The sequence below is a fragment of the Tasmannia lanceolata genome, unplaced genomic scaffold, assembly GCF_043159265.1.
Source record: "Tasmannia lanceolata isolate RefF3 unplaced genomic scaffold, GAP_Taslan_0.1 ptg000037l, whole genome shotgun sequence".
Lineage (NCBI taxonomy): Eukaryota > Viridiplantae > Streptophyta > Magnoliopsida > Canellales > Winteraceae > Tasmannia > Tasmannia lanceolata.
The window spans coordinates 62,062,818-62,090,737 of record NW_027518714.1 but is presented as its reverse complement, the minus strand read 5'-3'; the positions used below and the strand labels follow the sequence as shown (position 1 = coordinate 62,090,737).

The 27,920-nt window shown below is 37.3% G+C and overlaps 2 protein-coding genes and 1 long non-coding RNA gene across 17 annotated transcripts; 1 reads left to right on the top strand and 2 right to left on the bottom strand.

The window, feature by feature from the left end:
• Positions 1-173: 173 nt before the first annotated feature.
• Positions 174-5,198, bottom strand: LOC143861724 (uncharacterized). Of its 14 annotated transcripts, none has more exons than XR_013240001.1 (5): positions 4,956-5,198; positions 4,320-4,406; positions 3,954-4,225; positions 1,205-3,800; positions 174-457 (listed from the first exon to the last, which is right to left on the bottom strand). It is a non-coding gene; the product is annotated as an uncharacterized LOC143861724 (long non-coding RNA). The 14 variants fall into 14 exon arrangements; XR_013240000.1 differs by having other exon boundaries at positions 3,954-4,067; positions 4,177-4,225; positions 4,320-5,197; XR_013239999.1 differs by having other exon boundaries at positions 3,954-4,045; positions 4,177-4,225; positions 4,320-5,197.
• Positions 5,199-11,702: 6,504 nt separating this feature from the next.
• On the bottom strand, positions 11,703-19,423 carry LOC143861719 (rust resistance kinase Lr10-like). 2 transcript variants are annotated; one of them, XM_077372610.1, is made up of 4 exons: positions 18,202-19,423; positions 13,297-13,329; positions 13,147-13,179; positions 11,703-13,055 (listed from the first exon to the last, which is right to left on the bottom strand). In XM_077372610.1, the coding sequence occupies exons 1-4, from the start codon at positions 19,037-19,039 to the stop codon at positions 11,920-11,922; spliced, it is 2,040 nt and encodes a 679-aa protein (XP_077228725.1). In that variant the 5' UTR covers positions 19,040-19,423; the 3' UTR covers positions 11,703-11,919. The 2 variants fall into 2 exon arrangements, with proteins under 2 accessions (XP_077228725.1, XP_077228726.1); XM_077372611.1 differs by having other exon boundaries at positions 11,703-13,043.
• Positions 19,424-19,694: 271 nt separating this feature from the next.
• Positions 19,695-22,437, top strand: LOC143861722 (rust resistance kinase Lr10-like). Its single transcript, XM_077372613.1, has 3 exons — positions 19,695-20,540; positions 21,036-21,062; positions 21,146-22,437. Exons 1-3 carry the CDS (start codon positions 19,820-19,822, stop codon positions 22,291-22,293), a joined length of 1,896 nt encoding a protein of 631 aa, XP_077228728.1. The 5' UTR covers positions 19,695-19,819; the 3' UTR covers positions 22,294-22,437.
• The last annotated feature ends 5,483 nt before the right edge of the window (positions 22,438-27,920 follow it).

The window sequence follows — 27,920 nt, the reverse complement described above, 5'->3', positions numbered from 1 at the left end:
ACCTTTTCCCTATAAAAATTAAAAATACTCCGTAGGTAAAATGTGCTTTTCCCTACGAAATTTCAAAAAAAATAGCCGTATGGATAGCCTTTTTTCTATTTTTCAATCCATTAAATAGTAATTCTATGTGACCTATTGTAACTATACATTCCTCACACAATATATGTGATATCTTTACATCAAAATTCCACAATTGTGACATTCATTTTCCACCACATCAGATACAAATATATAAAAAATTAACTATTTTAATTGAATATCTTTAAAATTACAAGAAAATGTTAATAACAAATATCTCAAAATTGTTCCTGACAAAAACTTTAAACTACATTGAGCCATTAAAAAAATACATTGTTCAAGATTTTCATCATTTCACGATTTCCATAGCACCATCTTCACCACCTCTTCTTCGTCGTCTCCTCGAACCTCATCATAATTTACTATTTAATAATTTAACCTGCAACCACAAATAATGTATAAATTAAATACATTCATTCATCAATCAAAAGAATCAAAGCCCTAGCGAAATTTTACGTCAAAAGAAACAGTCCTTTAAATTACCACTCCATAAATCAAACCATACTGAAGAACAATAAATTCATCACTCAAACCATGATAGACAGAAATTTAGATTAAAAATATTAAAATCCATCACATATCAACAAGCAATATATATGGTTTGATTGAGTCATGTGTATACAAATTACATAAAGACTTTGATGGACGCATGTCAACTTAGTATGATGTTGCAAGTTGTTCCTCCAAACAAATTGATGAGTTGCAGAACAGATACAAAAATGGCATTTCTGAAAGAGCTTGAGAGAAATTTTCCTCTATTAGCTCTCCCTTGGAGCCCAGCCCAATTATGTTAAACTTGATGCAAGTCATCGTGCCTCTAGGGGAATTAGAAGAGGTGAAGCACATTGAAACACCACTTTGATGAAATCATGTGTATTATCCAACATCATATTTAAAGAGAAGAGACAGAAAATGGGCTTCATGACAAGCAAGTCAGGAAGCATTATTCATATGATCCATCATCATATAAATAAATGCATACCAAATAACCTATGAAACGGATCACCTACTCCGATTGAGGAGAGTGAATGTTTAAATCCATTTTCCTACCAAACATACTCAAACACAATAGAGCATGTATGAAAAAAAAAAAAAAAAGAGATTAAAAGGCAGCTTATTTATTCACCTTAGGATCCGGTGTCTTTGGTCTTTCTTGCTCAAAACTATATGTTGGGCCCTTTCTGTTTCCTTCTCTATGCAAAAACAAAAGAAAAATAATAGAAAGAGTGAAAATTACAATTTGGATACAAGATCAAAATTGTTGACTCAATAACCAGAAGAAAAATCTTTAACAAAACCCATAGATACAAAAAATTTCAAATTACTTAACCAATGTCAAGATTTGGATCATAAGATTGGTCTCCATAGATACAAAATCTTTTCACATTACTTATGTTTCAGAAAAGATATCCAAAATGATACATGTGGGACTGAGCACAGACATAGATGCCCTTGTAGATGTAGAAAAAGTTTCTCAAATAAATTGAACTGAAATAACGCATTAAAAGGATGAATTACATAATTTTCCCATCCATGCAGAAGCAAAAATCATTTCCATGGGGTTGGCCCTCAAGTAGGAGCCACTCCAATACCAGTTAATGATTATCTTCTCTTTGCTGTACAATAAGTGTTAACAGTGCTAATTTCAAAACAAGAAGTCAAGAAGGTGCGAAATCAGCGTAAGCTGCAAAAGTACAGAACTTGTAAAGCATCATATTTTTGCTTCATGCCGCACCATTCTAGATTATAAAAAGGATAACGCAAAACATACTCCATGCATTATATTAAAATGGGTCAGAAGAGTACAGTACAACTTAATATTACAAATTGGTAAGAATAAGAACACACTGCAAAAAGTATATGTCGATCTAGAAATTTTCAAGTTTTTGAAGGGAAAGGAACATGCGCCCAAATTTTCAGGCATACAAGACCACCGTATGTATTACCTCCAAGAACCACTTCCTGCTTCAAGAGATCAAGTAAAACAAGATTCTGAGGTGAGAATACCTTGATCGGATGGGACCAAGACCAAGTGGGCACTCCACATGTGTTCTTGTTGATGCTCTAGAGCATACAAACATCAAGTGGGTCAGCCCAGATGAAGAGAAAAAATGCAAATATACCAGTAAATTTCTTACGGGATGCATACTTGCATTTAAAAAACCCATCCTTGCATGCATTGAACAGCAAAGTGACTTAAAGGAGACATTATGTGAACTGTATTTGGTTAGAGAAAGAACTATGATAATTTTTTAGAACCAGGGCTGAAATGAGATAGGTGGGAAGAGACCAAGCAGGACGAGACAAGCAACAGGTCCTCTGTTTTGGAAGCATTCAATTTGGTGATGTCCCATGGATCACTGAATGGGTTCAATTTGACAGAGTGACTCAAATGCTTGTCTTCCAAATGTTGCGGTGAAAGAGAATTAGAGCCGAAAAAATCAACTTACTAGTATCTTATTGAAAAGAACCCCGCAAGAAGAAGAATAAATTCGAGCCGAAAAATCAACTTACACTAACTTCCTGGAAATAATGCCCATTCACCAACTTACCTCCTCATGAAAAATCTTGAGATGGTCGAAAAAGCTGCAGATGCATGGTAGTTACATAAATAAACGTTCGTACAGGAACACTCTCATCTCCTAAATCCACCACTACCATGTGAAAATACTTCCCAAAGAAAAGGCAAAAGTGTCCTAGAACAAGATTCTTAAATTGCATGAAGAAGAAGGATGAGAAACAGAAGAAGAAGATAGGTAGAGAAATGGCCACTGCTCCATTACTTGTGTACCTACTTTGCCAATCTTGGTGTGAAAATGGGCAAGGTTCTCTATTCCCTTGTCTTTGGGTTAATCGATTGCTGCAAAGACCTACAAGCAGCACAATAAATTAACACTTGGTATACTAAAACTGTATCCACAATTAACACCACTATCCTGTCAGATAAACTCAATGTGTGTCAACTGTATAACTGAAGTAGATTTTATTAGTAAGAGCAAGAAGTTTAAAAATCAGTTAGCACGTGCCTCAACCGGAAACAAAATCTTTCTAACATAATAGCCTATTATTCGCTGAGGAAACAAAATCTTTCAAATTCTAGCATGATTTCCATAAGGTAAAAATTACACCCCAAGTGGTCCACAAACAACTATGCACCAAAAAAAAAAAAAAGCAAACACGGGCTATACTATGGATTATGGAACTCATGCTATATCAATGAAATGTAAAGAAAGAATGGGTAGGATACTTCTTTTGTGTGATGAGTAAAAGGAATGGTGCAACTCTGGAAATGTAAATAGACACTAACATGTGCCAGAATCAGATCTGAGCATAAGGCGTTAGCGACGGTAATACTTTGCTTCAACGACCCATCACTTGTATATCTGTAGATATCACCAAACCCCACAACCCCATTTCTTCATTGCCTCTCTCACACACACAATTTCATCATTGCGAAGTGATTTTGGTAAAGGAAAACAGATGGGAAGCCACTTTATCAGATTCTGGAATTTTTCCATCGCAAAGAAAAGAGAAAAGAAACCAACTTCCAATCTTCTATCCACTTTGAGTTCCTCCCAAAAATTTAAGTTTTTGGTATTGAATTTCATATTTTTGTCACCCAATACTATAATCGCCCAGTAAAATCCCAAATAGAAGGGTAATCTTGTACTTAAATGTCTGTGTTTCCAACCTTAAGAGCTTCGAAAAAATTCCAACATCAACTGCAAGGAGATAATCAATCAACAATTCAGGAACAGAAATCAGAACCAGTTTATTCAAGAAATAGAAAGCAGAAGGGAAAGGGTAAAGTCTATCTACAGCTTGGGTAAGGGAAGAAATGCAAGAAAGTCCATGCATTGCAGAAATGGATATACCTCGTATAAGCTGAAATTATCTCATATTTAGTGAAACTATCTTCATGGGCACCAAAGTCATGCAAATATAAACAATCTGGATTGCTGCAAGGCTGGACCAACAAACACATTGTTCTACATGAAATTAGAGTGAACATGTTTCAAGCCTACTAAAAGTAGAATTCACAAAAAAATGCTTCAAGTAAATGCACATATTTCCTTTTGTTTAATCATATGGACATACCATATTTCTCAACCATGTGTGGCAATACTTGGTAGTACCAAAGCATGCTCTGCATGGGCAAACAAAAACATCACATAGTCACAAGATTATGACTGAGATGTGGCTTGTTTACACTACCACTGGAAAGTGAATCACATGCCTACCTAGAGGACTAAACATCCAATACAAAAAACCCATGCACTTAATGAATACATCAAACTGCTTCTTCCTCTTTTGAGTATGTAACATATCTGAGCCAAAAGAATGAACATGAAACAAAAACTAAATATAATAGGATGCTAGAAAGACAATTTAATGTACACCACCAAGCTAAAAGTAGCACACTTTAGTTCAGATGGAAGCTTGACACTCTAATCTAAAAATAAGATAACTATTGGGAAAAGCATATCACATGAAAAAGTTTTTTTTTTTTTTTTTTTTTGAAAAAAAAATGGTTATCCAATAAAGCAAGAATTTGTAAGAAGAAGCATTGCTTCCAACTCAGCCAAGAACTTGCCCAATGTAAAATGGAGTCTACATGAGTTAATGGTTGACGCAACAAATATTTGAATCTAAACCAAATCGACCCAGGCAAGACAATGATTAATTCAGGGAGTTTTAAACAATTGGGTCATGGACTACTCTGTTTACAAAAAACTAGAACACTGACATGCATTTCTAAAAGCTGATACCATTCAACAATAGGATTCGCAGGCTACGGTTTGAACATAAAACTCATATAACAGAGGAACCCTCGTTAAGCAGCAAAACCAATTGACTAGAACCGATTGAAAACCCACCATCTTTGTTTGTAGTAAACCCCTAAAATGAAAACAAAAAATGAGAGAGAGAGAGAGAGAGAGAGAGAGAGAGAGAGAGAGAGCTGCTGGAAATGATGTTTTGGTGGAGGTTGTTGCAAACCTTTTGCTAATGGATTAATCGAATCCTTTATTTCTATCCGCATCTTGAATAGAAAAGAGGATTTGTGTTATCCTCCTCGAGAGAGAACGAAAGAGCAAGATAGGTTTACACCCTCTTGCGGGGTTAATCTTGTCATTTTAATTAAATGCCGTGGGCATATGAGGAAAAATAAGTCGGAATTTAACGTTTCTCCGCTCCGCATTTAGCATATCCCCACCGACTCTATATACCTGCGGAATTACAAACTTAGCCGTAGGAAAAAATAGTTACTTCCATGGGTAAAAACTTTACTGTAGGGATAAATGTTACACAATCCGTAGGTAAACACATTGTCCCTACTAATAAAATAAAATCCGTAGGGATATGGCGTATTTCCCTATGAATTTAACGTAAGCTTCTGCCTACCTACATAACTAAAGTAGGTAGGGAAAGCCTAGTTTTGTATACAGAGGGAGATGGCAAAAACCGGAAAACTCATTTTTTAAGGAAGTTATTTTATTTTGGAAAAAAAATACCTACATCCAAACATGTCATGACTTAATAAATTTTTCTCCCCTTTTACACTTAAATTTGAGTCAAATGATCAGTTTTTGACTCAAAATCAATTCTCAAAATCCAAAATGAATAGTGTAAGATCTAGGGGTGGACATGGTTCGGTTCGGTTCGGTTTTGGGCTCAACCCAGAACCGAACCATATATAATCGGTTCCCTGAAATTGGAACCAAATCCGAACCATATATGTATGGAACCGAACCGAACCAGAACCATATATAATCGGTTCGGTTATGGGTTTACCCAATCTTCACTAATGGCCCTATTTATATATGAATAATGAATTACACTTGGTTATTCTGTTCAACATGGGACAAAGACAATGTGGGCTCCCTCGTGGTGATATAGAAGATCAACGGTCTTGATCTCAGTTACTCTATACCTTGTGGTGATATAGAATAAGGCCATGTTTGGAAACCATAATTTTTTTTTATCCATAAAATATTAGTTTATAATGTGGAGAGAGATGGGTTAGGAGGGTGGGAGGAGACACTTAAGGTGTGGGTCGGTTCTCGGTTCGGTTCTCGGTTCCGGAATCCCAAACCCAGAACCGAACCGAATTTGCACCGGTTCCCGGATTTCTGAACCGGAACCGAACCATATAGAAATGGAACCGAACCGAACCGAATGTACCGGTTCGGTTCAGTTCCTCGGTTCGAACCGGAACCATGTCCATCCCTAGTAAGATCCCACATCATAAGGAGAGAAAAGATTTCTAAGTTATATACGTGGATTCTCCCTCCTTGTGTAGATGCATTTTCAACATCTCTAATGGGCAGGGCCTTGCAGGGTAGATTAGGCATAGTGCTGCTATTGAAGCAAATTGAGGAGGGTGGGAGACCTAGAACCAGATAATATTTTCACGGTAGGGTCGGGTCGTGACATAATGGCATCATACCAAACCTCAACAGTAAGGTGTGCCAGTGAGGATGCCGGACCCCAAGTGGGTGCAAGCGAGGAGCTGGCCCTAAGGGGGTTGGAATATAAAATTCCACATTGGAAAGGGAGAAAAGGTTTCTAGGTTATATATGTGGATGCACCATCTTCCTCTATAGACGTGTTCCAGCATCTCCAAGGGGTGGGGCCCTGGGAGGTGAGATGGGCATAGTAGTGCTACTATGCTGGAGAACAAAATCGGGGAGGGAAGGAGACTCATAACCTGACAAAATTTACACGGAAAGCCTGTACAAATTGGAGGCTTATAATTTTTCTCCATGGTCCTCTGTAGGAACACCCGGAAAATTTATGGTTTGGATCACTGAGCAAGTGGCCCCCTACATGGACATTTTATTGGCCCCACTTGCCTTCTTTACATATCGAATCCGTTGATTCAAACGAAAACCCTAAGGTCAGCCAAACTATGTTAATATCACCTTGATCGGATCTCCTAGGTCCTTGATCCATCAAGGCTTAAACAAGTCTCATTTGAGGTTTGCCAAGCAAAGACAAACCTTTGATTTTTACTGCCCATTATCTAAAGGATGGGATGTCCGTTTGGGATGAACCCAAGATCATTTGAATGAGCTTATGATGTTTTGAAAGTCAATGGTGATGACTCGTGATCTCACACTACATTCCTCGTGGCCCCCCAGCGGAAACCAAAAATTCTCTCACTTGGATTGCAAGAAAATTCAGGAAAACTTTGAAAATGAAATATATTTCCAAAATTTCCTACTTTTTTAACACATAACAAAACATTACCTCTTTTGGTAGGTAAGTTGAGATCAAACCTCCGACCTAAAGGTTGAGAAACAAAGACATAACCACTGAGCTACATTCCCAACCTCTAAAAATACATGACTTGAAAAAACCTATTCAATATTCTATTTAGAGGGGCCTTCAATTTATTATGCTATCCCTCTAAATTAATCATAATCATAATAATTCCCTCTAAAAAGTTGAAAGGAAAATTTCCTGAGAAAATTTTTTCATGAATTGTTTTTCTTGCAATCCATACAGAGTGATGAAAATTTTTTCATGAATTGTTTTTCTTGCAATCCATACAGAGCTACATGCCCACCTTCTATCGAATCATATGCTAACCCAGACAATGGACGGGTGAGATATATTGAAGATTTGTAGCATTGGCCAGTCATAACCCTACAATAAGGGGAGAATTTCACACCGTGGGCCCCACAAATGAATGGCTTCGATGATTGATCAAGTGGGTCACACTTATTTTTCTTCTGGAGCAAGTTACCAAATAAGAACACCAGGTGGACGGTCCAGATCAATCCAAGGTTGGTTTCCCAGAATTTTCCTCCTAACAGAATTTCCTGACTCAAGTCAAACACAAACATCCAAAGCTGAGTTTTCCTAAAACAACTATCGTATTCTATTTAAATTGGGTTAGAGTACCAAAAAACAAAACTCTACAAAATCAAAACCCCCTTCAATCCCCACACAGTAAACAATCAAGTAAGCTTTCCCTTAACCATGGCCTTCCATGAAGCAATCCCTAACATTCGTTACCATCCAAAGAAATCAATAATGACTACAGGTTTGGATTCGATGCTCCAGGTTGTAATTCACAGTGAAAAGGAAGGTAAAAGTAATGGTTCACGTAGACCAAGGATTTACCACGGTCATCTATCATCATCGAGATAATCCTGTAGATGCATATTCTTCAACCACTTATTTTGGGTCGGTGCTTTCTCCTGAGAAATCAGAAGAATTTATTTCAGATTTGATTTCTTGTTTAGATATCAGTAGAGAGAACAAAGATGATCTGAGACGAAAGATTTCTGGTTACACCCACGATGCAACAATTGGAGCCATGAGTACAAGGCCTAGTGTGTTAATAATCTCTATCGAGATAGAGATTGTAAAGACTTGGGAGTATAACAAAGGGTTGGATGGAGAAGAAGATATTGATCGGGCCTGGATGGAGTGGAGAGGGAGATCTTTGATTAAGGAATTTGAAGAGAATGATTCAGGTGAGGGTTGCATGATTTGTTTCGATAAGTTTTTACTGAAGAACGATGTTACTAGCTTGCCTTGTGCATATGTCTTTCATGCAAGATGCATTTTACGGTGGTTGATCTTTCGTATCTAGTTTGATAATATCTTTCTTCATGTTAATCTAAGTAAAACCATGTATATCCCTACAAATCAGGGATTTATTGTAACTTATATACATGCATACGATGAATGGAATATTGGAAGTTTCCTTGTTTTAAACTTTCTAAAATTGAAATTTAGTGTGGTCTTGAATTTAAATTTTTTTTTTTAAATAGGGATTTGTATTGATTTGTATTAAATGACAAGGGAACACCCGAGAAGGGGCAACCCAGAGAACAAAAACAAGAAAGAAGAAACAAGGAAGAAGAAGAAAAGATACAACAAAAATAACAAAATTATATTACGGGGGAAGATGATCGAACCAGAGAATACTCTCCCTCCCAACTCCCTGCTTGACTAACACATCTGCCTTTTCGTTTGCCGACCTTCAAACGTGATTAAAGACAATAGCCGAACCCGCAACAAAATCCTCAATTTCATCAAATAACGCCAAAAATCTCCAAGGAGGAGCTACACCACCCTTCAACCACCGAATGACATTCAATGAATCCCCTTTAACAATAATATGGTCCAAGACTTTGCTACTCAACTTCTTGATCCCACACACCAATTAGCTTTGACTTCCGCCTCAGAAGAATCACACACACCAATAGGACCAGAAAAAGCCCAAAGTATCTCACCAAACTCATCACAACAAAGACCCCCACGCCCGTTGGACCCGGATTTTCAAAACAAGCACCATCAAAGTTGATTTTCAATATTCCTAGCATCGGAGGCTCCCATCTTTGGACTATGTTAATTTTCCTCTCACTACTAGAGCACACTTCCGTCCAATGTTCCCAAAGATCAAAAGCCGATACAAAAAGAAACGATGGAAGACATCTAACCCACGATATGACCAATGCTATAATTCACATGTACAAATAATAAGGTGATTTGGCCAAACCCTCAGACACCCTAGAGTTTCTTTCCTTCCAAACCACCCACCACGTAGCTAGCAAACACACATTCCACAATAATTTCCTCTCTTTTTCCATGGCACAAACCCCCAAATACTCAAAAGATTCTGAATAGTTCTTGGGAAGACTCAAGTGATTCCAAACCTCAGAAAGATACAACTCTTTGCTTAATTAGCTATTTTAACATGTTTGGAAACGTCTTGGAAGGTAAGTTAACACTTAAAGTACTTGCTGCTCAAAGGAATTTTGATACTATTTTTGGTTGTTTTTTAATTAGATTTGGAATATATGAAAATTAATGTGAACGTGAAACCCTTTTATCTCTTAATAGGATTTCATAAATATGTTATTATTTATATCGAATTCAATTTACAATATTGCATATTTGACAATGAATTATTTGTTGTAGAATTTTCCTCTAAATATAAATATGGCGTATCTGTATTTCTGCCAAAAAAAAAAAAATGAGTGATTTTGCGCCTCTGCACAGCCCACCGTCGATATCTATCTGAAGTGCACGATCAGATAGATCTGACCCAGACAAGAAATACTTCAACTACCCAACAACAAAGAAGGAAGAAGAACACATGATACTATGAAATATAAAACGTAAGGCACTGCACTGTTCTGTTAACAATAGATGAACAGAGCAAAAACTATAGAAGGCAGAAAACTATATAAGTCCTTTCTAGGTGTTGTCCTTTCAGTGAGTAACTCAAACACTTGACCATTTTAATGTAGGGGGTGTCTACACCTCCTTTGTTAGATTTTTTTTTTTCTATATATGATTTCATACATTTAATTCGCTAACTAATTTGTTGTACGCAGGATAGTTGTGTGCAAAATTATTACAACTGCGTATGTGCTGGGTCCCTAAAGGGATTGCAAAGCCATTCCAGTTGTTGTTGTTGCCACACCTTCAAAACGAGTAGGCTGAATAGATTATGAAAATTGATCTTTAGATTGAAGCAAGGTTTTAAATTTCAGTTTCGGTACCTATTTCGGACCCTACCGAAATCCGAAATTTTGAAACATGTTTATTTTTTTTTTAAATTACATTAAATCGAAATTTCGGACCGAAATTACCAAATTTCGAGAAGGGAGAAATACGGAATTTCGGTAAATTTTGGTTTCGGTCCCCACCAAAATTTCGGTCCGAAATTTTGGATTGAAGGTATTGTGGTTATATATAAACTCATTCAAATGCTAATTGCTCTGACATTTTATCCATGCATTGGCATTAAGAAGGATTGTTTACATCACAAAGTAAGGAACTTCCTATTCCTGAGGAGTTATTTTCATGATTTTGAAAAAATATCCAAAAAAATAGGAAGGACATTTTTCGTACATTTTGAATGAGTTGTAGCTGCCTCCATTTGGATGTAAGATGCCCTATTGGATTTTATGGCTACATTTGGTTTATGATTCAAAATAGTTTCGGATCTTAGGATATGGATTTATTAAATAACGCCAGCTAATTTGTCGTTTCACATGGTTTAAATATAAATGATTAAATAAGACCAACTCTATTCATAAATATATTTTGGATTTGGAATTGTAGAGGATAATTTTTAGATTTGGGATCATGGCCAAATCCGGGAGAGATTTTCCTAGACAGAAATTGAATACTTTTGAAATTGTTAGGCCAATTCTCTATGAGAATGGGGTTAATTTCCTTTGCTTTTGTTGGATTCCTTGTATTTGATTTTTGATGCTAGTAAGGTCTGTTTGGTACTAGGGTAAAAGTTTTCTTGGAATAAAATTTCATTTGGAAATGAGTTTTTTCGCGTTTGGATAGTTCATTTTTCAAAGAAAGTTTAGTCTAGAAGTGAAAAAAAAATCCCATTTTCTAGGATAAAATCCCATTTATAATCCGCAGATTGGCATTTTTTTCTTGAATATTTCATTTCCCATAATAATTTATGCCCTAAATTCAAATGGCTACTTTTCTTTTCAGCTTCTGTTTGTTGAGCTATTATTTGATGCAAGTGATAGCAGCTGGGCTGGATGCCCTTCACTTTATCATTTCTCTAAATAATTTATTTCTTCATAATATAAACATGGAACAAACTGTAGACATAAATAAATCCAGGATAGTAAAGACAGAAAAAAAAAAGATTAAACTAATTTAGGACAACATCTCAAAATGACTAAAATGATAACTAGGAATAGAAAAATGACTAAGCTATCCCTACCTAAACCCAAAAGACAATAAATACACAAGAAAAAGCTCAAAATTTACCACTATGACTGATACATTAAAAGAGGAAACCCTACGGTAATGAGCTAGGATGGGAAGATGTAAGGAATCTTAGGGGATGCTCTGCATCACTAACCCATCATCAGAGGTAACTGACGATCCCATGAAATTCATTTTGCTTGCATGATCTTCATCAATCACACGTGCTGGAGAAGATAGAAAAGGCTTAGATGGTATTTGTAGAAGCTCCAAACTTCCCTCTAGCATCTCCAACACTTTGCCCATTGAAGGACGATCTACAGGCATTGTCTGTATGCACCATAGCGCCACTATAATCAATTTTTTCACTATTTCTTCTTCATCCTCTGTAGCGTTCTCTAATCCCATATCATTTCCTTGACTAAGCTGGTCATATATCCATAATGGGAAGTAAATTTGGCATGAATTCTCTGCCATCTCATTCAAATTCCTCCTCCTCCCTGCCATTTCCATTAGAAGCATCCCAAAACTGTAGACATCAGACTTGTAAGATACACCCCCTATATTTTTATAAAATAGTTCGGGGGCCATATATCCTATGGTTCCTCTTGCATCCGTGAGAGACACAATGCTTTCTTCGGTTGGATAAAACTTAGCTAGTCCAAAATCAGAAACTTTCGGAATATAATTCTGATCAAGAAGGATGTTGTGAGGCTTGATATCAAAATGAAGAATTCTCATGTCGCAACCTCGATGCAAATATTCGATCCCTCTTGCAATTCCTAATGCGATATCATACGTCTTCTCCCAACTAAAAGGGTTGATACTTCCTGGTTGAGGAAAAATGTATTTTTCCAAAGACCCATTTGGCATGAAGTCATAAATAAGAGCCCTTTTGAAACCCTCTGAGCAGAATCCAATGAGTCGAACCACATTGACGTGATGAATCCTTCCGATTGTTGCAATCTCGCTGATAAAATCTTGCCCTTTCCCTTTCGACTTGGACAACATCTTTACCGCGACTAGACGGCGGCTTCGGAGCTTTCCTCGATAGACAGAGCCATAGCTTCCTTGGCCTAATTTCACCTTGAAGCCTTGGGTCATCTTCTTAATATCTGAATAGGAGTATCTTGTTGGCGTCTGATATCTATGCTTGCTCAAGAACTCTTCCACTGTGGCATCCATCCAAATATCTCTGATTCGTAACTTATATGCCAAGAAGATAGCCACACAGAATACCCCAATTAATGTTCGTGCTGCCCAATGAACTTCACATAAAGAATCGCATGCATAATGTGCATTAGATTTTATAATTAAAGCACGATTTTAATTGTAATTTAGATTGTCAAGTGATCTTACCTATGATAACATCCAACATATAGACGAACGCAACTAGAAAAAGAGACAAGAAAACATTATCAGCACCGTCAAGTATAGATGGAAAAAGCTTCACACTTTCCATATTAAAGAAAATTAAGAAAGAAAGAGAAGGGTTTTTAAAAGCGTTACCACGTATGACGCACGGTATAAACTGGACGAAACCTGCATGATTCAACACGTAATTGATATAAGAATAAGAATGCAAGCACACTTGTTTCTTTACATTAAACACACAAAACTATTGTTCTCTTATATTTTAGGATTTCCTATGGGCTCTTTCAATTCGCAATGACATGTCTGAGCAAATAAACTATCCTAAATAATATATCGAAAAAAATTTCCCCTTTAACGCTTTTTCTTTGCCTTTAAAACTAAATGATTTTTTTTTTTTTTTTTTTTGGGGGGGCGTGGGGGGGGGGGGGGGGGGGGGGGGGGGGGATTTTAGCCGTCAGAGGGGAAATATGATTTCCCTGCATTTAACATAATATGAGATCTTTTTCATTTTTCAAGTACTATGAATTTTTATTCAATAATTCCAATAAATAATTTAGTCAAAATCCCAACTTTTAGTAACCTAGGTACATGAATGCCTAAAAAGCAAAAAATTAGAGGCATGGGAAATTTGAAGAGAGCGATTTTAGAAACATTTGCAAAGCTTCTATTCAATGACACTGTGCAATAATTGAAGCACTTTAACAGTAATTGTGTTAGTAAGGATGTTGGGACTTCAAGAGGCTTTTGTTTCCCTTGAGTATATAGGATTTGTCAGAGTTGGGTATTGGAGAATTGGAGAAGAAGAAGAAGAAACAGGCTACGATTACCCCCATCAACATTGTTAACTTACCAACTTCTCCAAAAGCTTAAGCTATTGGAGAAAGGTGTTATTTATCTTTTATACCTCAACATTCCCCGCACGTGTGGCCCACTTGGCAAACACATGGCACATGTGGTCCCACTTTGGGCCGACCATCACATGTGGATTTTGGCTATCCGGGAGGTTTGAACTCGAGACCTTTGCCTCTGATACCATGTCAACATACCAACTTCCTCAAAAGCTTAAGCTGTTGAAGAAAGGCGTTGTTTATCTTTTATACTTTAACAAACATTTTATTTTTTTTTATATTTTATTTTTTGCGGGGATTTTATTTTTTGCGGGGGGGGGGGCGGCGAGGCTAGGGGTGTTCATTATTCGGTCTTAACCAAATAACCGAACCGAACCAAATTGATTCGGTCGGTTCGGTTCGGTTTTTTGCTAATTCGGTTCAGTTTTGGTTTTTATTTTTGGTTAATTCGGTTATTCGGTTTCGGTTATCACGGGAAAAAAATTAGGTTAACCGAATAACTGAAATTAACCAAAAATAAACATTATTTTTTCAAAAAATGGTGTATGGGCGCTCCGTAGGATGATCCAAACCGTCCATTTGATTGACCACAACTTCAATAGGTTGTGCCTAAAAAACCGTTTCGATAGATTGATCATAGCTCTCCGATCAAACCGTCCAAATAGATTTTTTTTTATCTTTTTCTATCACTATTTGGTTATTCGGTTATAACTGAATAACAGAATTTTTAATCGGTTCGGTTTCGGTTCGGTGTTCGTAAAATTCGGTTCGGTTTCGGTTTCCAAAATTTGATTACCGAAATTATTTCGGTTAATTTCGGTAATCAAATTTCAGTTATTTCGGTTCGGTTATAACCGATTGAACACCCCTAGGGATGTTTGCTGTTGGAGGGGATGAGTTTCCTTTTTGTGATGGTCCCTAGAAATCCACGGGTCCAACCCCGTAGAGCTGCCACAGGCTCACTTTTTAGTAGATTTTCTTATTCATTTAATTCATCTTAGGTGGCTGTTCTTGTTTGAAAAAGTGATCAAAGCAACTAGAAATATCCAGAACAAAAAGTCACAAAACAAAATAGAGAAACTTTTCTCTTGTAATATTTTTTTATGGGATTTGCTAGCGTCCATCGCAAAAGGCATTTTGCGGATGGTCTGTTGCATCCGACAGCAGCCACACAAGCTCATTTTTCAGCAGATTTTGTCTTCATTCACGAGGTGGCTGCTGTCAGATGCAACAGACTATTTGCAAAAAAAATATTGCACCATACTTCTCTTCACTGCACTTCACGTTGTGTAATTCGTTTTTCTCTCACTGCCTTTTTATAAACAAAATCAAGACAAGACCTTATTGTTGTGGTGTCCATCCCCACGTAGCCCACGCCCCCACTCACTATTCTATTAATAAAAACAGAGATAGAGAATCGTGGGTGTGTTATGCGTGAAAGAGAGAAAAATTGTAGAGAGGAGAGAACAGAGCAAAAGAGAAGAAAGGGGTTTTTCTTCTTGTGGCTATCTAGGGTTTGCTTTGGGGCAAAATCCTAAAGGGGGTTTAGAAATGTAATCCATTGGCTCTGTTTGGTTGCCACATGCTTGGCATCCTCAAGGATGTCTAGAGTACAAAATGCTTTTTTGGTTAACTTTTATGGTGTTTGGTAGCCAATTTAGCACCACAATCCCTAGAGACTGCTAGACAATATTCAAATCTAATTAATGCATGTTTGGTGTAGTGGCACCCATATTTCCTACGTATAGTCGTATACCTTCCATGCCATCCTCTTCAGAAAACGAAAAATTCCTCAGGTAGAGTTTGCTCTTTCTCTCTCCCTTTTCTCTTGCTATACATTGTTAATGACACTCCCTCCCATTACTTTTACTAGATTGGCAACCAAACCCAACTTATCACTATTCTACTAGGTAAATCCTAGGTAGATTAAACATTATAAATGTTTGTCTCCTCCCTATTCACTACTTATACCACTAATCTACAAGGTAGAAATAAGAGGGAAGTTCTCTTGCAAGGATTTTTGAGGTAAACCCGTATTTCCTGCAAGATTTCATTATCATTCCTCTACTCTTGTTGTATTCCTCCTACTTTTAGTGGATTTCTCTCGAAGTTTGCCCGTAGTTTTTCACTTCACATCGGAGGTTTTCCAAGCTAAATCGTGTGTTCTTATTTGTTCTTTGTGGATTGTTATTTTGTACTTTTATGGTTTCTTGTTCTTGGCTAGTTTCTTGATTCACAGATAGAAGGGAAAAGTTTATCTGTTGTGGTTTATTCATGTTTCCCCAAAAACTAGTATCCGAGCTTTTGGTTGGGTTTTTTCTATTTGTCTGTGGGTTAAAGATGGAGGCAAGTACCACTTGAAGGATGATTAGCCTAAACGGAGGAGATTGGTTAATCTAGAAAGCCAAGAAAGAAGACCTACTATATTCAAGAGACCTCTATTTATCGATTGTGAGCATAGAGAAGAAACTAGAATCCCTAACCATTGATGATTAAAAGAAGTTGGATGGGAAAGCTATGGCTTGTATCCAATAATGGCTGGATAATATTGTGTTCCACCGTGTAGCAACGGAAACCAGTGTAAGTTCTTTGTGGAAGAAGTTGCATAATCTATATGAGAGAAATACGGCTGGAAATAAAGCGTTCTTGATAAGAAAGCTTGTAAACTTGAAGGTTAGAAAGAATGGGTTAGTTGCACAGCACCTAAATGACATACAGAGTATCGTGAATCAGCTAGCCATTATGAACATGCTGCTAGATAATGATCTACAAGCATTGTTATTGTTAAGCTTGTTACATTATAGTTGTGAGCCACTTGTTGTATCCCTTAGCAATTCGGCACCTGATTGAATTGTTACCATGAGCCAAGTTTCAAGTAGTTTGTTGAATTAATAAATAAGAAGAAAATCTTCATATTCCTCCCACTCCTAGGCATTAGTCAATGAAGAACAGGGGAGATCAAAGGATAGAAAAAATTACAGGCATAGCAAATCAAGAGGAAGACCCAAGTCAAGAAGTGGAATGACTTGTTTTCATTACAAGAAGCTTTGACATATGAAGAGGGATTGTAGAAAATTTAAAAGTGAGCAAAATGAAGGAAAAAGTGGTCAAGGAAGTAGAGAAACTCAAGAAACCACCACAGTGGAATCGAGTGAAGTTGTGATCTTCTCGATATGTAGTGAAGGTTGCATTATTACAACTTCAGATGGGTCAAATTGGGCAATCGACCTTGGAGCCTCTGATGCAGGTGCATTCCCGCTACAATGTTGCTGCCTGATTTTCAAGATGATTTTTGGACATCAAATGGGAGATTCTGGAAAAATTATAAACTAGGAAATTGTAGCCCTTTTTGAGATGTTTCCAACGAATATTTCTACTCTCAATTTGGCCAAGTGGTTAGTGAGATAATATTGTTTTACTGGACTATCACTAATTTCCTAGGCTAGTTAACGAGTTTATAAGTTCCCAAGTCATTTATGAGTTTGTAAGTCCCTAAACTAGTTAGTGGGCTAAGTTGAAGGTTTTTCCTCTTGTATTCCTCTATTCGAAGTGTCGCAAACATATGTAATGGGAGTTTTATTTTATTTTTTTGTTGAAGAAGAAAGCTTTTTTAATATTTTGGCAAGAATTCTACTTCTTGTTCATCCCTCACAAGTCACAACCCAAAGGATTGGATTTCATCAATTCGAACGATATCAGTTCAAGTATAAATGATTAAATAACACCAACTCCAACAGCTTAAGCTTTTGGTGTAATTCGTTGTTTCACACCCTTGAGGCTGATTTTTGCAAGGGTACCCTTCACTTATATTACAACACTTGGTAGTGATAAACAATATTTATACGAAAAATACATGCTTTGTGACTAAATTTCTATAAGATAAAATAAAGACAGAGCATAAGATATTTAATACCTACAGAAAAATATAGTTGTATAAGATAATTAATAGTTAGAGGGAGCTTCGCAGAGCTTCAAATTTATAAGTGTTTTATAACCTTAGGCCATCCGAGTATTCAATTAAATATGCGAACCCAAAACTATCAATAAAATAACAATAATACCCGTTAAATTTTCAAAAGAAATGCCACCGAACTGGCGACCAGATGTTAACAAAACGTAATTCAGTTTTGAAAGTGTTTTCTGTTGATATATTTAGCAGTTAAAACCCTTCAAATAAGTTTCGAGTACTCACATTTACAGGATTGGAATGGGGTGTTGCAAGAATTATTACATGGCATCAGATACCTCCACGGTAACAGTATCAGATCGTAAATTGAAGCGTCCATGTCACAGTTAGGATCATTCGCTTTGACGATGGGATTCATACATTTGAGATACTTCTTCCAAGACATTCGTTCAGAATAAACGGATTCATCCTGCTTCCAAGAGAGCTCAAAACCCATCAGCAATAGGTCGTGAATCTTGGAATAATTGTGTTTTTGAGTTCCCTGAGGCATTTTAAGGACAGGGGTACTCAGTACAACCGTGCAGGAGGTATCGAGTTCAGACAGTTCTGCATCATCCATGATGACATACAAGTAATCTTGAATGTATGTATTGAAGCACATAGCGGCTGTATACAAACTGCTGTTCATGGGGACTGAACATTTCACGAATAATATAGTCTCAGGCCACCCCCACACATCTGTCCCCACAAACTGGTAAGGATTACCATAACTCAGGCTGTCATCTATGGGTAGTGAATAGAGAGGGAAAGAAGAGCAATTGCCTTTTTGTAGACCCGGATCGACGATTCGGATGGCCTGCTTCTTGTACGAAATTTCTTCAACGTAATATATACCTGACGTAAGATTCAAAACGGTTTGATCGTTTTCGCAAGATAGCTGGTATTGGGTTTGGCCACAGTCCTGAGGGTCGGTGTTTAAGCGAAATGGGTCGGTGATGTTTTTGAGAGTTCCACAGGAAGAAGGTGGGCAATCATCTCTCACAGCGTTGCAACCACCTAGAAAAAAGAAGATAGGAAGAAGAGAGGCTAACACTGCGACGGAAAGGGATCTGCTCCTCTTCATGACGAGAAATGAGAACGACGAAGGAAAATGGGTTGGGACTTTGCATCTACAGTCAGATGAACACGATGCTATGAAAGACTTGGATTTTTATATTCTTTGTATCTTATTTTTCTACCCGGAAAATCAATATCACTATTCAACACACCCATCACTTACTTTCATACTGACGCTGGAGAAGAGGGGCTGTCATAAAGAGGATAAGGGGATTGTCTGAATAATAAGAAGAAACTGGAGAAGAACACATCTTAAAACTCGGGATACCGTGTGGAAAATAAAAACTGGAGTGATATGACCTAAAATTTGACCATTTCCAAGATATTTTTTGGCTTGATCCCCTCCCCGTCGAAAACACGGAATCCCGTGTGGAAAATCAAAACTGGAGTGTGGAAGCTGGCTCAGGTCGATCCTCAGACCCCTTGCTAATAGTCAAATAGCAAGGGGTGTGGAACCTACCAGGAAGCCACCTTGTTGATTTCTGTATGCCACGTTGCCTTGAGGGATTTGTCGATTTCCCTGGCATCTACAAAAATCAAAGTTAAAAGTCTTCTTGCGTCTAGTCTTGGGATGCTATCATAGTGACTAGTGAGGCATGAGGAAGTTTCCTTGTTGATTTCTGTTTAATTACCCCGTTTCCAACAGGGCATAATTGATTTGTCACGCAAAGAAAAGCCAATGTCAAGTCTTCTCATAAGTCTTCTTAGGTTAAAAGATTGGGGCTCATGGTAGCATAAAGTGGCTACCAAAGTTTCACTACATCCACCAGAAAATACGAAATTTGAGATGGGTAACCTACTTGCAGAGTCTATCTTCCTCATCATTTTATTATTAGGCAGTGGAGTTTGTGAACCCGATACATGCCCACCTTTCAAGCCATGCAATCCTCATGGCCCTGAAATTCGATTTCCTTTTCGATTAAAAGAAGACCAACATCATCAGCACTGCGGCACCTATCCAGGCTTTAATCTCTCCTGCAAGGGCAACAACACCGTCCTCAACCTCCCATCTTCAACCGAGGTTTTCGTGAGGGACATCGATTATAAGTATCAGACACTAACCGTATACGACCCTCAGAAATGCGTTGAGCGCCTCCTCTTCAACCAAAAACTTAGTCTCTCCGGTTCTCTTTTCAACTCTTCATATAACTCCCCCAACAACCTCTCATTTTTCAATTGTTCGTCAGCTGTTGATTCTAATTACATCTCTGCTCCCATCTCATGCCTGAGCGGCACCCAGTACGGTGTTTTTCTTGTCAATGGGGATTATTACCCCTTGAAACATTTGCCAGCATCTTGCCATCTGATCAAGACCGTCCCCCAAAGTCTATACTTCTTGACCAGTTTTGGTGGTGATACTGTGATGCTGAACTGGCCTCCATGCAGGGATTGCGAAGCACTGATTTTCATGAGGTGGGACATGCCTCGATGCGGGCATTGCGAACAGAGAGGAAGAAGATGTGGATTCAAAAACATAACCAGTGAGGAAATCACTTGTTTCAATAAAGGTACTCTCTCTCTCTCTCTCTCTCTCTCTCTCTCTCTCTCTCTCTCTCTCTCTCTCTCTCTCTCTCTCTCTCTCTCTCTCTGCCGCCGACTCTGGAGCTCTCCATCTCTCTCTTTTCAAAGAAGAAGATGGACAAGGAAGGAGATCCTCCCTGTTCACTCCTCCAAGCCTCCATCTGAGGCACTGTTTGTTTTGGCTTTTTAGAAATGAGTTAGTCTAAAACTGATTATTAGACTCAACATTATGGTTAAATTTGAGTACAATAAAAGATTTTAGTCTCAAAATCAATTATAAAAAAGGGGCTAATAAATTCCCTCTTCAAGGATAAATTCGCCCCTTTTACAATTATTACGAGGGATTTGCTAGGGACCATCGCAGAAGGAATTTCGTAGATGGTCTGTCGCATATCACACAATTAGTTGAGGGATTAAATTGCTCGAAATGAATGAAGACCATATGTGTAATGATTCTAACTTTCTACTATTATTTTTTACAGGGCCATGTATAAAGTGCATGATAATAGGTGAAGCTCTCTTTCCTTATTAAATACTAAATAATTGTATCTTAAGAACTTCTTAATGATTTTCAACTCTATTATATGTGCAGGTGTCAGCATAAGCATCTTTGTTCTCTTAGTAGCAGCCTTGATCAGCATTAAGGTCTACAGGAGATGGAAATCTGATAGAGAGGAAATAGAAAGCCAACTCGATGTTGAAAAGTTCTTGGAAGATTACGAATCTCTAACGCCTACGAGATACTCATATGCTGATTTGAAAAAAATGACTGAACAGTTCAAGGAGAAATTAGGCCAAGGAGGTTATGGCTCTGTGTTCAAAGGGAAACTTCCCAATGAAGTCACTGTTGCTGTAAAGCTCCTCCAAAACTACGGTGGTAATGGCGAAGAGTTCATTAACGAAGTGGGTACCATTGGTAGAATTCATCATGTTAATGTGGTTCGCCTTCTAGGCTTTTGTGTTGACAGATTTAGGCGAGCACTTATTTATGAATTCATGCCGAATGAATCACTAGAGAAATTCATCTTCTCTGCTGATGCTAAAGACCCCATGCTTGGATGGGAAAACCTTCGAGATATTGCAGTGGGTGTTGCTAAAGGAATCGAATATCTACACCAAGGTTGTGAACACCGCATTCTTCATTTTGATATCAAGCCTCACAATATTTTGCTAGACCATAACTTTAATCCAAAGATATCTGATTTTGGACTAGCAAAATTATGCTCAAAAGGGCAAAACATTGTATCCATGAAAGCTGCTAGAGGGACCATGGGTTACATTGCACCTGAAGTGTTCTCTCGAAACTTTGGAAATGTTTCTTACAAATCAGATGTTTATAGTTTTGGAATGTTGTTGCTAGAAATGGTTGGAGGTAGGAAGAATAACAATGCTGCAGTGGAAAACACTAGCGAAGTTTACTTTCCAGAATGGGCATATAAGAAACTCAATCAAGGTGACGGATTGAGACTTAGGATTCAGAAAGATGGAGACGCTGAGATTGTAAGAAAACTAACTATAGTGGCTCTCTGGTGCATACAGTGGCACCCGGTGGATCGCCCTTCTATGAAAAGTGTAGTCCATATGTTGGAAGGAAGTATGGATAGCTTGGTGATGCCACCAAACCCATTTATTTCTACAGCTCCACCAAATACTAATGTAGCATTATCTGAAGAAACTCACGATACAAAATTGACAACGATCCTTGAGATAGAATCAGTATCAAGGAACTCTTTCCATTGAAAAAGTTTATGATATGTTTGTATGGCATATATTTATTCATATTTTCTCAACGTTATATGGGTATATTTTGCTTTGAAGCACCACTATATATAATTGATACTGGTTATCGAAGCTACTCCAAAGGAATGAAGAGTTTATCATGCCCACTAGTCTTGCTTGCAATCGGTAATTGATTTTTTCTGGTTTGGATTGTTTTCAAATTTTGGGAATCAATTTTGATTCCAAAACTTATTATTTTGAGTCCAAGATATATTTGATTTTGAGTCCAAGATTTATTTTTGGACTCAAAATCAATTCTCAAAATCTAAAAGGAACCAGGCCATAGTGACGTTGAATCTACGTACAACAACAGAAAAATATAAGCAAAGAAATATGAAGACTTACCATGAAGCTTATGAGTGAAAACTACTTAAAGTTTAAAATTTGGATATTTGAGTTTAAAATTAGTAATGGGAAAAGATTCAAAATTTTGAATTTGAGTCGAGAGAGATGGACTTGAATTTAAAGTCTAATTTTTTAGGCAAGCTCAATGAAAGTCTAATTTTCAATATTGGTGTTTCCTGATTAAAATAGGTAAATTTAGATAGATCAAACTATTAAGTAATATGCCCGTAAATAGTGTGGAGATGTATAGCTACAGGCTAGAGACTATGCATAATCAGTTCGCTGAGAACAAATATTGAAAGTATATTCAAATTTCGAGTAGGGATAAGTTTAGGGTGTTTCGTTTCAATTAACACTAATTGGGTTAATCTTAAAAATAGCTATAACCTAAGCATAAAAAAGATGTCAGTTCTGTTTGGGAAGGTAATGGCTGTATAGGGTGCTTATAAACTGAATTACAATTGATTTTTTCATTGTGACAAATCACTAGGTAAATATCTATATTTTTGGTGCTCATGAAATAAGTTATGGAATAAGGCAAACTGTAAAGACAAGCAAAATATCACGCAACGGATACAGAGAAATCAAGACAACTGAATTTTAGTACATTAATCAACCAATACAAACAGTATCAGATTAATGGAGTGAATTCGCCCCATCAAATGAATTAAAGAAACAGCTTTCTACCATTGAGAGATGAAAAGAATGATTAGTTTAGATTAATATGATAGAGTGCTTTCAAGGAACTATCTTTTAAGTAAGATGGTAGATTGCAAAATAAAAATTAGCATTCAAAAAATGAAAACGTAAGCGGGTGATTAAGTGGGAAAGTACAATAATTCAAAATCAGTTTATGATAAATGATTACACAGATACAAGAAGCAAGCTGCTGTGATAAACTTCAATTTGAATCTAGGAAAATAATTTGCCGATTCCAGAATTTATGACAAACACGACTGTAAAATCAGACAGCTTCAATTGGGAGACGATCTGTGGGGAATATTATTACAGGAGGGATTATTTCTATAAAAACTTACTGCATGTTGAGGGTAATGGTAATTTTTAAGCAGTACGCCAAAGATCCACAGAGCTTAAAGGTACAAGAAATTAAGTAAAGATGCAATATCAGAAGTTATAAAAATGAATATGATAAATTATGGTATTCAGCAACAGATAAGTTAGGCCTTCCTCTTCTTGCAAAGTCCCGATCACAGGAGAATTGGTGAGATCGCAAGATGAGAGTGAAGGAGCTTGTTGCTGGAGCTTAGTAATGGATATTTTGTGGATGAGGGATGTCTAGAGACGTAGAGACATAGCGAATTGTTGCCCCGGTGTGATAAATGGTGGAAAACAATGAAAATAAAGAAATTGAAGAAAATGTAAAAAAAAAAAACTTGAGAGAGAGAGAGAGAGAGAGAGCTTGTGTTGGCTCTGTGCGTTGTGATTTTCGTGCCTAGGAAGGCTGTAGATCGAGTGGCCTATTTATAGGTCAAAAGGGGGAGAAAATCCTATTTTTAGTGTATCAATGAAGGACTTAAGAAATCAGATTTGCGCAAACTTTTTGGAATGAAATTGGTGTAAAATGAATTGATGAGAAATATTTTGTGTGGTAATGGAAGATTTGATTGGAGGTTAGGGATTTTAAATCGTTTCGCGTTATTTGAGAAGGTTTAAAGAGGGGAAAATTGGATTTTTCATGGAAATGGGTAACCTAAAGGCAAGATGAATTCCTGGTTTGGCAACCAAGAGAGGGGTGAATTGGTTGTCATTGTAAAAAATTTCCTTTTTGATACTTTTCAATTTCACCCTAATTTTATCTTTTCTAAATCAAGTAAGTTGAGTTGATTAAGATTGATGAAGGAGATAAGATCTTAATCCCTAGTTAATTCACAAACTTGATTAGTGAATTGGAAAGTATGAATGTGCAATTCAATTTTAATGCTAATTACTCAATCTAGCAAGGATGAGAACATGAGAGCACATTCACGGGAGAGTAAGAGAGACATGTAATAGGAGACAAATGCACACAAGGTTTTTTAAGTGGTTTGGTTTTTAAAACAAGGCCTACTACATTCTTCTCACGTTTAGCTCATTGAGGGATTCCACTATGTGTAGATTTTGTACAATGAAGATGGTTCCGCATCTTCCACACTCGCCCAAGAAGGAAGGCTCCTCGTTTCCGACCACTTGCTAACAATTTCTCCTTAGCGGTCAACATTAGAGCCCTTACAATCGTTCAAGGGGTTAAGTGCCCTTTCCACCTTACTATTGTAGCTTGAGAGAAGATGTATTTAGCCTCTTGATAGGCTTGATTACAAGTTGTCGCTCAATAGGGAATCTCTCAAAATAGATTACAAGTAATAGTTTAATCCAATCTCTATTGTGATTTACTCTAGAATCAAGGCATAGGAGAATCGGAGAGAGATTTGGGCTTGAAAAAATATTTGAAAGTGTTAATCCAAAGTCAAATTGAGTTGGGAAATCATTTCATCAAGTTTAAATGCCAGTTCAAACACATATATAGTCTCAACTCAAAACTAGCCTTTTAAGGGCATTTTGGGAAAAACTGGGTCATTTCAGAAACTAGTCGTTATGCCCCAACGACCATATTTTTCTACCAGGGCCGGTCGACCTGGGGGTGGGGGCGCTCGAGCGTTATTCGATATATATAAAAAAATAGTTTTTGAACTGGGCCGGTCGACTGGGGTAGTGCGGTAGACCGAGGCCGATTAGCGCTATACGTTGTTCGAAAAACCCAATTTTGTGTTTTTCCTAGGGCCGGACAATCCGGAGGGGGCCGGTCGATCCGGAGGGGGCATGTCGACCAATCTGCACTGAAATCTGTTTTTCAAGTTTAAAAACCATTTTTGTGTCTTCAATCTTTTCCACTTGGTTTTTAAATATGTTTTAAATACATTTTAGGGGATCTAGAATATGCCTTGATCAAGAGAAATCAAGAGAGAAGGAGATACATTCTACCATCTTTAAGGACACTCTTGAAGTTCTCTTGAGCCATTCTTCCTTTGATCTTCTTTTCGGTGCTTGGCTTGCTTGCAGGATCTCCAACTCAAGCTCTTTACTTGACATCCTCCATTCTTCAAAATTTTTACTCGTGGGATGATGCTGCCAAGGTATTCAAGCTCTTTTACCTTGTGTACATGTTGATCCTCAAGCATAGTATAGTGCTAGTGTAAACCTGTTCCAATGCACAACACTACAAGGCAACTTATTAATCCATAAAAGTTAATCAATTTGAGTGTGTTAGTCATCAAAACAAGGTGATTAGTTGAATCAATGGAGAACCCTTGGGCTAACACAAGATTTGGAGTTTTTGAATGGTTTTGGCTTTTTAGGGAATGATTTTGTGCTCGTTTTGGAAGAATAGGATATGGTTTCTATTTTGAGGGAGAAATCGCATTGGAATGAGAGAAATCTCGGATTTTATGTCTAAGGGAATGCCTTGGTAAATTCGAAGGACTTTTCAGCTATTTTGATACGTAAATGTACAAGGGCAAGGGTTGTAAATAATGGAAAATGCTAGGTACTTTGCAGGCTATTATAAAAGAGAGAACGACAAATCTTTTGAAAAAAAGCTTGCTTGCAATGAGCAAATCACGTTTTGGAGGAAAACTCCAAGGTTCAAGATCAAGAAGAATGTCTGTCACGGAAACTTTTCATTCAATCATAATGTCTTCTTCTAAAAAAAACACCCTTCTTTTCTTACAATAATAAAGAAGAAGAAATTCCTTCAATTTGGGAAAGACTCACCAAAATGTAAACTATCCTAGTATTGCTAAAGCACAGATTGTCTGATTTTGTGGTTGCCTAACTACGATAACTGATTGGGAAAAATACATTTACACCCCCTCAACTTTCTGACTCATTTAAGGATAACCTTGTAGTTTCAAACTCATCAACTACACCCTTTGACTTTTCAATGTGCATAAGGTAGACCCCCTCTTTAGAAACACTATCAATGCTAATTAAGATCTCGTCTCTTGTAGGTCGACTAGAGAGCCTTCTCTAGTCCACTGACCAAAAACACAGTGGGCCCACATTGTTTAGATGATCCAAAGCATTCATTTGATAGGCCTTGACATAGATAATGTGTGCCCAAAAAATCAACTCCATAAGATCATCCTAACCCTTCAATTTGTAGACGAACCGCCAACTGAGGGGGTGTACCTTATACACATTGAAAACTCAGGGGGTGTGGTTGATGAGTTTAAACTACAGGGTTATCGTTGAATGTGTTAGAAAGTTGACGGGTGTAACTGTGTTTTTCCCTAACTAGTTAAATTAAGATGCCTTCTAAAGTTATTTCCTAAAGTAACACTATTAATAATTGCAAATGGCTAACATTTCAAATAAAAAGAAATGGGAGTATTCTAAGTTTTCTACTTTCGAACAATAAAGAAACGGCAATCTTCTAAGTAAGGGAAACAGGTTCACATGTGTCACGGGGACACAGTCGGTATTAAAAAAGGAAGATCACTCTTTAGTTCTCATCTCATTGGGTCTTGGAAAGTATGTCACGAGAGAACTTTTGTGGGCACTCCTGGTTGAGAGGGCTGGTTGGCCAAAACCTTTAGCGGAGTTTTTAGGGGATCTGGCCCCATGTTTAATTAGACCTGCATCCTGTCCATCAATTGAAGAACGATTTTAGAATTTGAAGTGGGATTTGGAAATTACTGAGAAAACTGGTCTCGGATTGATCGAATTGATCATCCGAGTACACAGCCTTTTAGATCCGGATTAGTATACGAACACTCATGGTCTTAACTTGATGGAATAAAGCATCATCAGATTGAATTCAGACCTAATGTTCTTCGTCCAATTGAAGACTGTTGATGGCTTGAAACGTCCATTAAATCTGGAATTCAAGTACTCTACTCCCTTTATCTAGAATAGTGGACATATACTGCTTTGTTTCAAAATTGATAATCGCCAGACCATGCATGAGTCTCTAATCTGGAGTTCCTGATAAACGTCATTAAGATCTAAACTCTAGAACTGAGTTTCCTTTGTTAATTCCGAAAATCTGGACGAACTCGATGTAAAAAGGGCAAGATCTTTTGTCTTATTGGCTCATGATCGAAAGCTGCTGAAATTTGTACAAGTTTCCTGGGCGAATTCAAAAGAAGAAGGAAAAAAAGCAGCATAAATTTCATCTACAGATGGTTCGTCTGTTAGTTTTTGTTGGAAGTGAAAAATCCATTGAAGTTGTGATTCCTGATCAATGG

Coding starts and splice junctions, on each gene's coding strand:
- LOC143861719 (XM_077372610.1), bottom strand. CDS start 19,039: ATGAAGAGGAGCAGATCCCTTTCCGTCGCAGTGTTAGCCTCTCTTCTT. Junction 13,330..18,201: donor CCCATTCCAATCCTGTAAAT/GTGAGTACTCGA, acceptor TGAATCATGCAG/GTTTCGTCCAGTTTATACCG. Junction 13,056..13,146: donor TATGTTGGATGTTATCATAG/GTAAGATCACTT, acceptor CTTTATGTGAAG/TTCATTGGGCAGCACGAACA.
- LOC143861722 (XM_077372613.1), top strand. CDS start 19,820: ATGGGTAACCTACTTGCAGAGTCTATCTTCCTCATCATTTTATTATTA. Junction 20,541..21,035: donor AATCACTTGTTTCAATAAAG/GTACTCTCTCTC, acceptor TATTTTTTACAG/GGCCATGTATAAAGTGCATG. Junction 21,063..21,145: donor TATAAAGTGCATGATAATAG/GTGAAGCTCTCT, acceptor TTATATGTGCAG/GTGTCAGCATAAGCATCTTT.